The 12,884-nt window shown below is 38.9% G+C and overlaps 1 protein-coding gene across 2 annotated transcripts; it reads left to right on the forward strand.

Moving 5' to 3' along the window:
* Positions 1–548: 548 nt before the first annotated feature.
* cops8 (COP9 signalosome subunit 8) lies at positions 549–12,677 on the forward strand. 2 transcript variants are annotated; one of them, XM_067443776.1, is made up of 7 exons: positions 556–713; positions 1,063–1,133; positions 1,332–1,380; positions 1,466–1,598; positions 10,419–10,526; positions 11,267–11,329; positions 12,170–12,677. In XM_067443776.1, the coding sequence occupies exons 1-7, from the start codon at positions 642–644 to the stop codon at positions 12,247–12,249; spliced, it is 576 nt and encodes a 191-aa protein (XP_067299877.1). In that variant the 5' UTR covers positions 556–641; the 3' UTR covers positions 12,250–12,677. The 2 variants fall into 2 exon arrangements, with proteins under 2 accessions (XP_067299878.1, XP_067299877.1); XM_067443777.1 differs by lacking the exons at positions 10,419–10,526; positions 11,267–11,329; positions 12,170–12,677 and adding an exon at positions 7,645–9,074 and having other exon boundaries at positions 549–713.
* Positions 12,678–12,884: the final 207 nt, after the last annotated feature.

Consider the following 12,884-nt stretch of genomic DNA (forward strand, 5'->3'; position numbering starts at 1 on the left):
AACGGAATATTTTAATTTGGTGCGACTTCAGAAAGTTTTAAACATACAAGCAAGGACTTGAAGCGTAGACGTACAGTAATAATCTAGCTGATTTAGGAGACGTTTCTAAATACAGTCCAGTGTTATGAAAGGGTGGATTATAGACATCGAGACACCCTCTTTTCGCTAGACAACATGGGGAGCAGCTGCCCAGCACGGCTCTGAAAGTGCAAAATAGGGGTCAAATCAAACTAGCCAGCCACCCTCCCTCCTCACCCTAGCCCAGCCCAGCCTATCCTCCCTCCTCACCCTAGCCCAGCCCAGCCCAGCCCATCCTATCCTTTTCAGAACATGTTTTTGCTCCCATTATAGCAATCAATTAAATATTTTAAATAAATGTTTTACTTATTATGGCAATGATTCATAGTTTATTAGTTTATTATTTAGTTATTTTTAAACAATTAATTGTCCAGAACCATGTATAAGAACTTTTGATCAGGCATTTAAAACCGCTACCAGCGGACACGATTTCACAGGGGAACAGGATTTGTCATGACACCGGCCAGCCGTTTGCTCTCCAGTCCAGCAGGTGTCAGTGTGGCGTCACAGAGCAGCAGCGGTTTGTTTTCCTTAGCCGTTAGCATATGAAGCTCATGTAAAAGATGCCAGTGTCTGTCATGATGGCTGAACCTGATGAAAAGCTGCTGTTGCAGTTTGAAACGCAAGAGCTGGAGGTAAAGCAGACCGAGAGATTTATTTATTTAAGCATTTATTTCGGGGATGTTTGTTAACTGCTAAACTGCTAGTATCTAGGACTGTCAGTTGAGCAGCATTAACGTTAACTTAACTTAGTCATGCAAAGCCAGCTCTAGGCATCAGTGTAATATAAAATAAAGATTTTTAACAATTAAACTCATTCATATGTTATGGAACTTGTGTGCAATAACAATTTTCCTGTGTTTATTTGTTATTCTGTAACAACGATGACTGGCTGTTTTTAAATAGTCGTATTCGTCTCTTTATGTTATAGATGTTAAATTATTGAATTATTTTAAAACATCGTAAAGTTACCTTTTATCTTAGGCTCCCGGTGGCATTGCTACACCGCAGGTGTATTCTCAGTTACTAGTCCTGTATCTCCTGCATAATGACATGTGAGTATGTTACATAAATTATAATTTATGTTAATTTATATTTGTGTTTTAAAAATGACTCCTGATGTGCTCATTTTTAACATTTTTTTTTAAGTTATTATTATTTGTATTGTGTTGTCTCTATGGACCTATGTGTCTTGAATAAAAGTTGAGTGATATTATCAGTTCATTGTCATAATAGTCACTTGCTTTATGCAGGAATAATGCCAGATACCTTTGGAAACGGATACCCCAAGCAATCAAAACAGTGAGTTTTATGTTTACTTCCAATTACCGAAGTCTAACATAAAGCACAATATATTTGAGATTTGTGATACAGTTTTTAATTACAGGCAAACCCAGAGCTGGCGGCTATATGGGCAGTAGGACAGCGTATCTGGCAGCGAGACTTTCCAGGGATCTACTCTGCTATTGCTGCTTACCAGTGGTCTGAAAACATTCTCCCTGTGATGGAAGCTTTAAGAGGTACTGAGATAATGTGGCTTGGGGTTTATGCTGCATTTTATACTGTATTCTTAAAATCTATAATGAAATTGGGTATATTGTCTTTGAACGCAGAGAGCAGTGCAAGATGAGCAATTTAGGTTAAAAAGTTTTCATTTTTATTAATTTTTTGAAAATGACAGATGGTTTCATTAGATAAGACCGTATTGCTCATCTGGGATTGTGCAGAGCCTCTGAATCCCTTTGAAGACCTTTGAAACTGCATTGATTTGAACTTTTAAAATTTTGGTTGCAAAGGAAGTCAACGGTGAGGAGAAAAATCCTGGACTGAAGAGAGAAAGCCATGAACATCTTGGGTGACGGCTCGACATTAACGCTTGTCTAGGACAAGTGGATTTCTTGAAGGGACAAGTGAAAGATAATTTTTCGTTATAGTTCTCGGAAAAGTGAATTCTGTTAAAAAAAAATATCTCCCTTTGGAGTGAACTTTGAGCTTTGTAACATTACAAATCTTATTTTATGCTCAAACACCAACATTACACACTAACTAAAGTTGAAAAAGTGAAAAAGCATAATACCTTTTTAGGACGGACACCTTTAAAATTTGGTTGGGCTTTAAATTGAGGTGGATCTGTTTGTTTAGCTCTCATTATAGCAACAGCTTTTATGTAGAAGTATGGTAAATGTCAATGATTTTTATGAAGTTAAATTATACAAAAATAACAAGGGATGGGATCAAAAGAAATTACATCTGAACAAACAGTGGTAACTTGTAGTAAATTTTTCATTAATAAACCTTAGTACTCTCTTTGCCAAACAGTCGTCTGTAATGGATTAAAGAAGAGATCAATTTTTTCTCTTAGTTGATGGATGCACACATTGTTACAGGATGGAGTGTTTTTTTGCAATTTCACCCCTATGTTTCTTTTTTATAATTAACTGCTTGGGTAAATTATTTTGATAAAAAATTGTAAATATTTAATGTAAGTTACATGGGGTTCTGTGCGATTAGCTTTACAAATATAACATTTAAGGGTGTAATGATGAACTTGTGTCACGATTTGATACAAATCGTGATACTGAACTCACAATGAGATTTTCATTGCGATATTTCAAGCCAAAATTGAGTTTTTATTTTAATTTTATTATTATTAAATTAGTATTATTATTATTTGTTATTATTATTGTATTATTATCAGGGCCCATAAATATTACCCCATTGCATTTATTACACGTTATATTCAACATTTATATATAGACGTTTAATGTAGTGTTATGCTGCGTTCACACCGCATGCGAATGATGCGATTCGCGCGAATGATTAACATGTTAAGTCAATGCAGAGGCTCGAACAGGCATTCTGCGGCGCGATTCGCGCGAATGAGGCAACGCCAACTGCGCGAATCGCTCAAGTTGAAAAATCTGAACTTTGGCGGATATTCGCGCCACGTTAACCAATGAGGAGCCTGCTTACTGCTGTCACGTGGTGAAGTGACGGATGGGAAACCCAGAGGCCAGAGTAATTTAAAAATACTACTGTATTGTGTCACAAAATGAAGTTTTAATAGTTTTTCAGGCAAGAATGTAGTTGTTTAAAGCTCAAATATGTGATTGATTTATTTAGAGAGCTCCTATTTGAAAATTTGATCTGGTGTTTTCAGAGGTGTGAGACCAAGGCGATCACCGGAGCTCAGTGCTCATCAACCCCGGTGAGAGCAGCCTTAACTAGGATAGTTCTTCTGCCGACTGTCGCTGCCTGGCAGAACCCCCTCCCATGACGCGAATTTACGTCTGTTGTGTAGTGAATGTCACACGCGAATGAAGTGAATTTCACGCGCGAAGGAAGCGAATGGATTCAAATTCTTCACGCGTCCAACTTCGCACGAATAGCGCGATTTATTCGTGTCATTCGCGTGCGGTGTGAACGCAGCATTAGGGGTTAACAGCTTATGACCCAGGACCAGTAGTGAAGAAATGAAGACAGAGTCAGGATTGCAATTAATTAAAAGAAAAATTTACTTAAGAATAGTTTGCAGTTTCAAAAGCAGAAGCCAGCTTCAAGTCTCACAAGGAGTTCGTAGGCCGCGCTCCCTCTCTCACCGTCTCGTTGCCCTGCCCTATCGTACATACAATTGTCCCAACAGTTATACTGTTTTCAAGGTCTTATCCACGTCATTACTGCAATGTGGATGGTTCTGATTGGCTCAGAGACAATGCACAGTCATGGTAAATTTCCACTCAAGTCAGTCATTCTGATGTACATTTCCATAGACGTGTCACTTGTTGATGCTTTCACCCCAGAATTAGGCCCGTAGTGACCTTCCAGATCTGGAGCAGGCGCCAGCTTGCCCAGAACAACAAGTCCACCCATCTTTTAGGGTACCCATTGTACACCATTCTCAGCACTGATCTGTAACATAGAATATTGTGCACATATACAGATACACAGTCTCTCCAAGGTTGGAGCTGATTAAGCTCCAGTTCTAACCAGTTCTTACCCAAAACATACTGATAACATGTGCTTTCTTTCAGTGAGAGGTACAGACAATAGTACAGGCAATATTCATTTTGAGTCTGTAGTGTTTCAGTAAAAGGAAATATAAAATTAATAAACATAATAAATTAAATGAAAGACAAATCCATATTTCATCTCTGGAAGCCGGGCTGAGTGAGCAAACCCTGTTACTCCACTACTGACATGTTAGGGGTGTGTGATATCTCAAAAATCTAAACACACAAGCAAGTGGCAAGTGTTTAGTGACACATCACACATCTCTAGGCCAGACCCTCAGTCACTCCTCAGAGACCAAATTCACACTTAAGAAAACAAGAACCATTAAGCAAAAGCATAACTGGAAAGAATCATTATAATAATATAGGAAGATAAATATTAATTAAAGGGGGGGGTGAAATGCTGTTTCATGCATACTGAGCTTTTCACACTGTTAAAGACTTGGATTCCCATCCTAAACATAGACAAAGTTTCAAAAACTAATGTTGGACGTTTGATGGAGTATTTCTGTGTTAAAAATACTCCTTCCGGTTTCTCACAAGTTTCGGAGAGTTTTTTTCGAGCATGGGTCTACTTGACGTTAATAGAACGGAAGGTCCTTGTATGGGCCGTACGGGCTCTTCTCCTGGTAGGGTGCGCGCGCGCGTGACTAGAGGCGAGAGAGCAAATGCACGGCCGTGAACACTGCTCTCAAGCTGCAGATCCAGTCGTCCGTGAACACTAATGTCGGTTATAGTCCGCGCCGTGCTCCACTTCATTCCTTCACTTTGACATTAAGCGACTTCAACGCTTCAGCACAGCATTCCAGGAAGGCAGCGCTGAATTTGAACTGATTTGAACACAGAAATGCTTCAGTCGCATCGCAAAGTGGATGTCCACACTCCAAGAAGTGTGTTTTTGACGGAGCCGTCCCAGCGATAAAGGTTCGGTCCTGCTTTGGAAGCAGCCGGTGAGTAAAACTGCTTCAAATGTCTCTGCTGTTGCTTATCGTCACGTATGTAAACATCAGTAAACGACACGATCGCGTGCTTCGTCATTCAAATGCGCTAACGGACTCCATTGTTGTTCTATGTATAACGTTACACTGGTCTGACGTGCAAAACCGTTTTGCTTGCTACTAAGGTTTGGTCGCATACAATAGTCCATAAACCGAATCATGTCCTCATAAACTGAGAGTAAAGAAAAATGTTGACAGGCCAATAAAAAAAAGTACATACCACAGAGACGGACGTCCTGCTGTTGCTGTTTCTATTTCAGCCTCCGAATTAGATTATGGATTATATCTATTAGCTGAGATCGATAGCAAGGGTTTCTCCACGCTTGAGGACGTCACAGCTTTGCGCATTCGTCATTCTTTAGCTCCGCCCACTCGATATGCCTCCAGGCGCTCGGTTTTTTCCGGAAAGACTCGGTACAGCCCATATTTCTTTTACAAATATAATAAAACTAAAGACTTTTCGGAGATATGAAGGATGCAATACTACTCTATAGGTACTCAAGATTGACATGAGATTGACTGAAACTGAGTGTTTCACCCCCCCCTTTAAGGTTTTGATTATGAAGTTAATTAGGATATAAATATATACAGATATATTAAAACGGCAGTGGATTTCAGAATCCCCCCTTCAGTAGTAATATCACTGAAATGCTGTAAACTTTTTTTTCAATGCAGGCATTGGATCTCTTAAGCCACGTGTACACAGACATTGCTGGTACTCCCTATGTCCTGCCTCTCCCGCTGTTAAAGCACTATACATATAAGAATAAATCAAAGAGCTTGGAGTAATCAAACTACTAAAACTAAATGTGATCTGCTGATTTAAACGTTTGTGTTTTCACTTTTCACCATTCCTACAGCGTGTGCGCTTCAGATGATCAATGCAATCCATCACAGTTCTAATCGCAACAAAGCATGTCAAAATGGCTGTTCCTAAACTTTAAATGTTTAGCTCATCCACAAATTTAAGGCCTGCATTTACTCACTCTCATGTTGTTTTTGCATGTCACGAAAGCATTTGAACATCTGTGTTTACTTCAGTATGCGCGTCGTTGTAAATCTGTTCCTATAAAGCCATCGTGTCCCTTCAAAAGATTTGGATTTTGTATTAGACACTCAATTCGTTATTTTTTTACGATGCCTTTATGACAGTTTTTGGGTCTTGATCTGGACATGGATTTAGAGGGATGATTTTAGATGGAGGGACAGAAATCTCTGTTTTCATAAAAAATATCTTCCTTTGTGTTTGGAAGTTAAACAAAACGACATGAGGATGAGTAATTGATGACAGAATTAACATTTTTGGGGTGGTTCATACCGTACACACAGTAAGGTGAGGCTTGAATAAAAAACTGTATCATAAATCACAGTTTACATCAACAAAACAGTCACCTTTTTTACTTTTATATCGATTAATATATTGTTACGCTCCAATGGGATTTTAATTGTATGCTTGTAAAATATATCATGGATGTACAAAAATAAATTAAATTTACCCTAGAAGAGCACATATCTTGCTCTCAAATTCCATTTCAAGTGGTTCATGACTAAACTTAGCTCAGACATTTAACTCTGTATATTCATAGGCCAAGTGTGAATCCTTTGAAAGATGACTGCTTGCAGGGACAATTTAAATGTGGATGTTACTTTATCATTCAAATGTGACATTTTGTTGTATCCTTTTCTTGTACTAAGGGAGCAACAGTTCTTTTGTTATCTCTTCTCTGTGTTTAATATAGTATCTTCAGGGTTCATGCTAAAACACAGCTTTCATTTGATCACCACGTGCCAGCACCTGACCCACCCAGGCCACGGATAGGTTAAAAATAACCCTTTCCATGTGTTCATGGGTTCCCTGTGTACTGTGTTTTTGGACATCAACAGTTGTTTTTCACAAACAAATTACTCAAGAACATTTGAACAAGAAATTATTTTGAAACATTTAAGTTTTAATTATTTATTGGTTGCTTTAATATAAATAATCAAAAGCACTATTCATCAAATACTAGGGAAAATAAAAAGAATGGAGGAGCTTGTATATATTTATACTTATTTGAAGAATCGTTTTAGGCATCTGGAAATTTAAGTCAAAATAGAGTTAGTGTACAATTTGTTTGGTATTTTCTTCTTAATTGGTAAAAATTCATTAGAGATTCAAAGGGGCTTTTTTGTTGGTAACAGACAGGGTTTGTTTTCTTGACATGAAAATTGTTTGTTACCACTCCAGTATTTCAACATTGAAATCTCACTGTACAGGAAAGGGTAGGGGTGTTATGGTATCATCATGACACAACACATGGGTTTAAAGGGGTGGGGGCTTTTGCTTCTCCAAAAATGAATCTTGAAAACAAGTGGATAGGAATGTGTGCTCTGATTGGTTGGAGGAATGGCATGTCACCCACTGGCTGGCGTAGTATAAAGACCAGGGCCACAGTGCCCCAGAGCAGATCTGATAACGACAAGTAATCATTTGCTGCTGTGCTGTAGTTTATTTTTAACATATATTTTTTGAGGAGACAGCCACTGAAGTGGCTGAAGTGAAGTAGCAGGAGGAAAAGCGACCACTGAAATGGAAATTCAGCGAACTGCCTCTTTGTTGGGGTCTCCTGGCTCCATGGAGAGCCTTGAGAAACAGCTGAGCTGCCCGATCTGTCTGGACATGTTCACTAAACCTGTGGTGATCCTGCCCTGTCAACATAATCTGTGTCGAGGATGTGCTAGTGATCTTTATGACTCTCGAAACCCTTACCGTTTCTCTGGTGGTGTCTTCCGTTGCCCTACTTGCCGTTTTGAAGTGGTTCTCGATCGTCATGGCGTGCATGGGCTTCAGAGAAATCTTCTGGTTGAGAATATAATTGACATATACAAACAGCAGCAGGAGGGTGGAGGTGGAGGTGGAGGCGGTGGAAGCTCCACAGAAACCTCGATAAAACCCAAAAGCTCCAAGGAGCCAATATGCCAAGAGCATGAGGACGAGAAGATCAACATCTATTGCGTGACTCACCAAACTCCCACCTGTTCCATGTGTAAGGTATTTGGCCAACATAAAGACTGTGAGGTGTCACCACTTGCTAGTGTCTATCAGGCTCAAAAGGGAGAGCTGAGTAACGCCATTGATGCTCTTGTGGCAGGGAATGGTCGCCTTCAAGCGTTGCTCAACCAGATGGAGGAGGCCTGCACAGCCGTTCAGGACAATTCTCAACGTGCCAAGCAAAGGCTTGGTGAATGCTTTGATTCTCTGTATGCAGCCTTGGAAGAGCGTAAGAATGCCCTCTTGGAACGAATTGGCAAGGAGCAGGATGAGAAGGTAGCTGCCCTCAGAAGTCTGGCTAGGCGTTATGGGGATCGTCTTCAGGCAGCCACAGAGTTGACAGACACGGCAGTGCAGGCGCTGGAGCAAAGTGGTCCCGCTGAGTTCCTGCAGGCCTCCAAGAACCTGATTGCCCAGACAAAGGACGCGGCGAAGAGTTCACTTGCTGAAGAAAGGCCGGAGCCAGGCTTTGAAAGAATGGACCATTTCACTCTGGATACAGAACATGTTGAGACTTTGTTGTCCAAGATGGACTTTGGAGCAGATGAGGAGGAGGAATTTGAAGATGCTGACGATCAGGAAGAGTAGTAAATGGGTTGCAGGGAAGAAAGAGTGTCTTAGAGGTTAAATAGGATGTGAGGAAGGACAAGAAGATCAAGCAAGGATGGTGACAATGACAAAGAAGAGGTTTTAATGTTCGCATATCACTGCTAAGCAGTGTCAGCATTTCAACTCGTATCATCATTTCAGAATAACTAGGTGCTGTTTTTATACTTTTTATAATGTAGTTTAAATTCTGTTGCCACTTTAGAAGTTATCATCATACTTTTACATTTGTTTTACTCAGAGACTGATCATTGCTGTCATTTCACAATAATTGATTATGTAGTTCTGTATGTTCAGTTTACTCAAATGTGGATTTAATGCTTTGATATCAAATAAAATATTCAAATGTGAGATTTGAGTTTATTTATTTATAGTTTATTAAAATTTTTTTTTTTTTTTTTTTAGATGTACAACCCAAGTTACACATTTAAGGATACAGTTTAAATAGTGTCATGGACTTAACTGGTAACTGTTCTGAACTCTGTGCACTCTTTGCTCTCAACTTTCTTCTCTGGTTAAAGACACATGCTATTTTTAAATGGGTAAGAGGATGAGATATGGCTGGGGGGACTTTGGGGAAGGGTGCCAGGATAGGACAGATGGATACCACTTCCACCTCCCCCCAGCACTGCCTTGCTCAGCAGCTCTTGCTATTCATGATAGAGGGTCAAGGCAAGTGAGGTGTCAGGAACTGGGAATCAGGTTGATTATCATGGCCTTGGAATAACTGTTGTTAAAAATAAACAAGCAACATACAATAAATCTCCCAAATGCAACTCTGTTCAAGTCTTCTTGTTGCTTGTGAGGTGCTAAGTCCAAACATTTTTCACACATTGGGTGTATTTGGTTTTCTTTCTGTAGAGGTCATCCTTGTATAACTTGTTCTTGTCTGCCTGTAATTTCCAAACAGCAGTCTTGTATTCACTGCTGACCTCCTTGGTGTTGCATACCAATAGCTGTTAGTAAACACTGTTGCTATGAGGGTTGCTATTAATTTAGTTCAAGGGCTGAAAGTGTTTAGAAGTGTCTGTAAGCCTTTGAATCATACTCCTCTCCATTATAGCATGTAGCTTATTTAGGTCAACCTTGGGTTGATGGATAATGTCACACGATTCCTCTAGTGCCGTCACAACTCTACTTAAAGTCTGTTTCAATAATCGTACGTGTGACAACAAACACATTTACAGACATCATCTTTCAATCCTGATAACATACTAAAAGCATTGGTTCTGTCAATTTGTGTAATTACACTATACAGTAATTAAGAAAAACGATTGTACTTTTGTTTTCGTAATCACATTTCTCAGTGCATAATGTAACTTGAATGTGTAAATGAACATGATTTCAGTTTACTTTTTTTCCCGCTTAAAAATATTTACATGTTAACCAATGTTTGGAATGATAAATGCACATATTTACCTTAAAAGTTATTTTTATTTAGTTTTATAAACTTTTTTTCAAGAAAATTTGGGGTCAGTAAGATTTATGGTTTTGAAAGAAGTCTCTAATGCTCACCTAGGCTGCATTTATTGGATTAATAAATACATTTAATCAATATTTTAAAATAAATAAAACCAATAATATTGTTAAATATATAATTACTGTCTCTTTTGATCATTTTTAATGCATTCTTGCTGAATAAAAGTATCACATTTAGAAAATCTTTTTTTTTCTTGCATTTTGTGTTTCTTGTAGAGTCCACTCGTAGGATGGCATATGGGCTTGTTGCTCAAGCTTACACCTCTATCAGTGCAGATGACTTCGCTGCCTTTGTGGGATACTCTGTAGAAGAAGCGGTCAAAGGTACATAATCTAAGACAGAGTGCCACAACACACACACACACACACACACACACACACACACACGCACATACACACACGCACATATGTATATGATGGACTCTTACGGAAATGTCATATATTTTGAAGATATATATTTAAGCAAGCCTGCAATTCTGTTTGAGTATTTTCAGATGTTTGGTCATCATTAGAAAACTTTTTTTTTTCTTTTTCGCTGTGGCTATTGGTGCGTTCAAATCTTCAAATCATGTTGAAAAAGTTTGAACACCACCGCAATGTCATAAATACCAATGGGAGTTGTGGGTATGTCATTGAGAAACATGGTGGAATATTTACATGTGTTTAGCTGTGTCTTTGTCAGTAAAAATAAGCGAGTTTTTGCGTGCACAAAATATGACGGCATTGTAATATAACAATTTCAATAAAGCTTACAGGTGGCTTCCTAAATTAAAGGCATAAAAAAGCAGAACACACCTGATGCACTATAATTGTACATTTTCTAGTAGAGTAAAAATCTTGCCGTATTTTTATGTCGCCATATTGCACCGACCAAAGTGACGCAAACCACTTGAACACATCTGACGTCATAAACATGACTTCCCAACTCGTAAAATGCAAACTTCCCTGGAGGTCTTGAACAGAACATATCTTCTGCAAAAGCAACTTGAATTGGTTTAGAGATGGGCAAACCATCTATTGCACAAAACTTTGTAATCTACATGTCTGTTTTTCTTTTACTCAAGGTGTAGTTAGCCATGGGTGGCAGGCAGATCCAAACACCAGGATGATCATGCCACAGAAACCAGGTGGGGGCACTGTTTCACTTCTTATTAACAACAAGAGCAGATGTTTTTTGTCCAAACTATGACTCATGCCTCCATAAGGTTTTATTCATGGCCCCTCCTCTGTATAAAGAGCTTGTTCCGTTGCGTTAACGGTTCTGCATTTCATAAACAGCATGTGAATGGGTGACTTCACTCCAAATCCATTTTCATCCTGATCTCTTGTTAATCTTAGATTAGCTCTCACTGTTCCTTGAAGATTCCTTCATTTTGTAAATTACAAGAATTTCATGTTTTTGGTCACCTGTTCATAATTCTGAATCCTGCTGCTCTTTGACTTTTGTATTTCAGTGCAAACAGCTTTTTATGTGTTTGCCTTTAACCGCTGAGAACCGTTTTTACGAGACACATTTATTCCAAGTAACAGGAACAAGCAGCATCTGGGTTTCTGCATGGGCCTCGTGAGACAGTGCAGATGTCTGTAATGCATTTGAGTAACTGATGATTGAGAAATTATTCCCAGTACTGATGACCTGCAGCTTTTACTAAAAGCAGCTGAAGATTATTAATTCAACAGTTGCCATGACGTTTTGCGTTCTTTTGCTGTCGCATCTGTAACAGTGTCTCTCTCTCTCTCTCTCTCTCTCTCTCTCTCTCTCTCTCTCTCTCTCTCTCTCTCTCTCTCTCTCTCTCTCTCTCTCTCTCTCTCTCTCTCTCTCTCTCTCTCTCACACACATATTCATTTCTTTCTGTGGCACGTCTTTGTTTACATTCGTATGTCTATGTGTTATAGAGCAGATCATATTGGACTTGAAGGAATCCCCTCTCCTCTCATGTTTCTGTTCTGCCTTCCACTCTTTCCAGATCCACCCCCAGTCTCTCTGGTTCCAAACGAACAACAGCTGGCCAGACTTACTGACTACGTGGCTTTTCTTGAGAACTGATAAGCACTCCACCCTCTCCCATCCTCTTCCTCATCACCTCTCAGATGCTCAGTTTTACGGAAGAAAACCCTCTGGTGTCTAGGACCCTTCACTCACACCCATCTGTCCTGATCAGCGATGGAACCGCCATCTTTTTCTTCTCTGTTCAACCACAGTGATATAAGACAATTTCCAAATGGTTGTTCTTGTATACATTTTACATCTGCTTTGAAATATGGCACTGCTGTCAATATTGTAAATTATTTTCCAGCATAAATACTTCACTATATGCATACATTGTTCAGGCTGTTTGTGCTGTTTTGATGTTAGTTCAAAATTTGATCCTTATGTAATTTCGGTCCAACGAAGACAATGGTTTGTTATGGATCAGACCTCTATTTACATCTGTTGTACAACATCACTCATCAGAATAAATCACCACATTTTTCTTATGCGTAATTACAGTTTTATCATTGTATACACTTTGGCACATAAATTAATCAAATTGACTACTTCTTGCAATAATGCATACAATTATATATTATGTAAACAATATTCTCCTATGTTGATGGTGTGTGAAAAAAAAGATTGAACATTTTCCAAAATTATGTTTTTGGAAAAATGTGTTTATGATAATATTAGGCAGTGAAGGAATA

This window comes from Pseudorasbora parva, chromosome 5 (assembly GCF_024679245.1).
Source record: "Pseudorasbora parva isolate DD20220531a chromosome 5, ASM2467924v1, whole genome shotgun sequence".
NCBI classification, from domain to species: domain Eukaryota; kingdom Metazoa; phylum Chordata; class Actinopteri; order Cypriniformes; family Gobionidae; genus Pseudorasbora; species Pseudorasbora parva.

Coding starts and splice junctions, on each gene's coding strand:
- cops8 (XM_067443777.1), top strand. CDS start 642: ATGCCAGTGTCTGTCATGATGGCTGAACCTGATGAAAAGCTGCTGTTG. Junction 1,134..1,331: donor TATCTCCTGCATAATGACAT/GTGAGTATGTTA, acceptor TGCTTTATGCAG/GAATAATGCCAGATACCTTT. Junction 1,381..1,465: donor TACCCCAAGCAATCAAAACA/GTGAGTTTTATG, acceptor TTTTAATTACAG/GCAAACCCAGAGCTGGCGGC.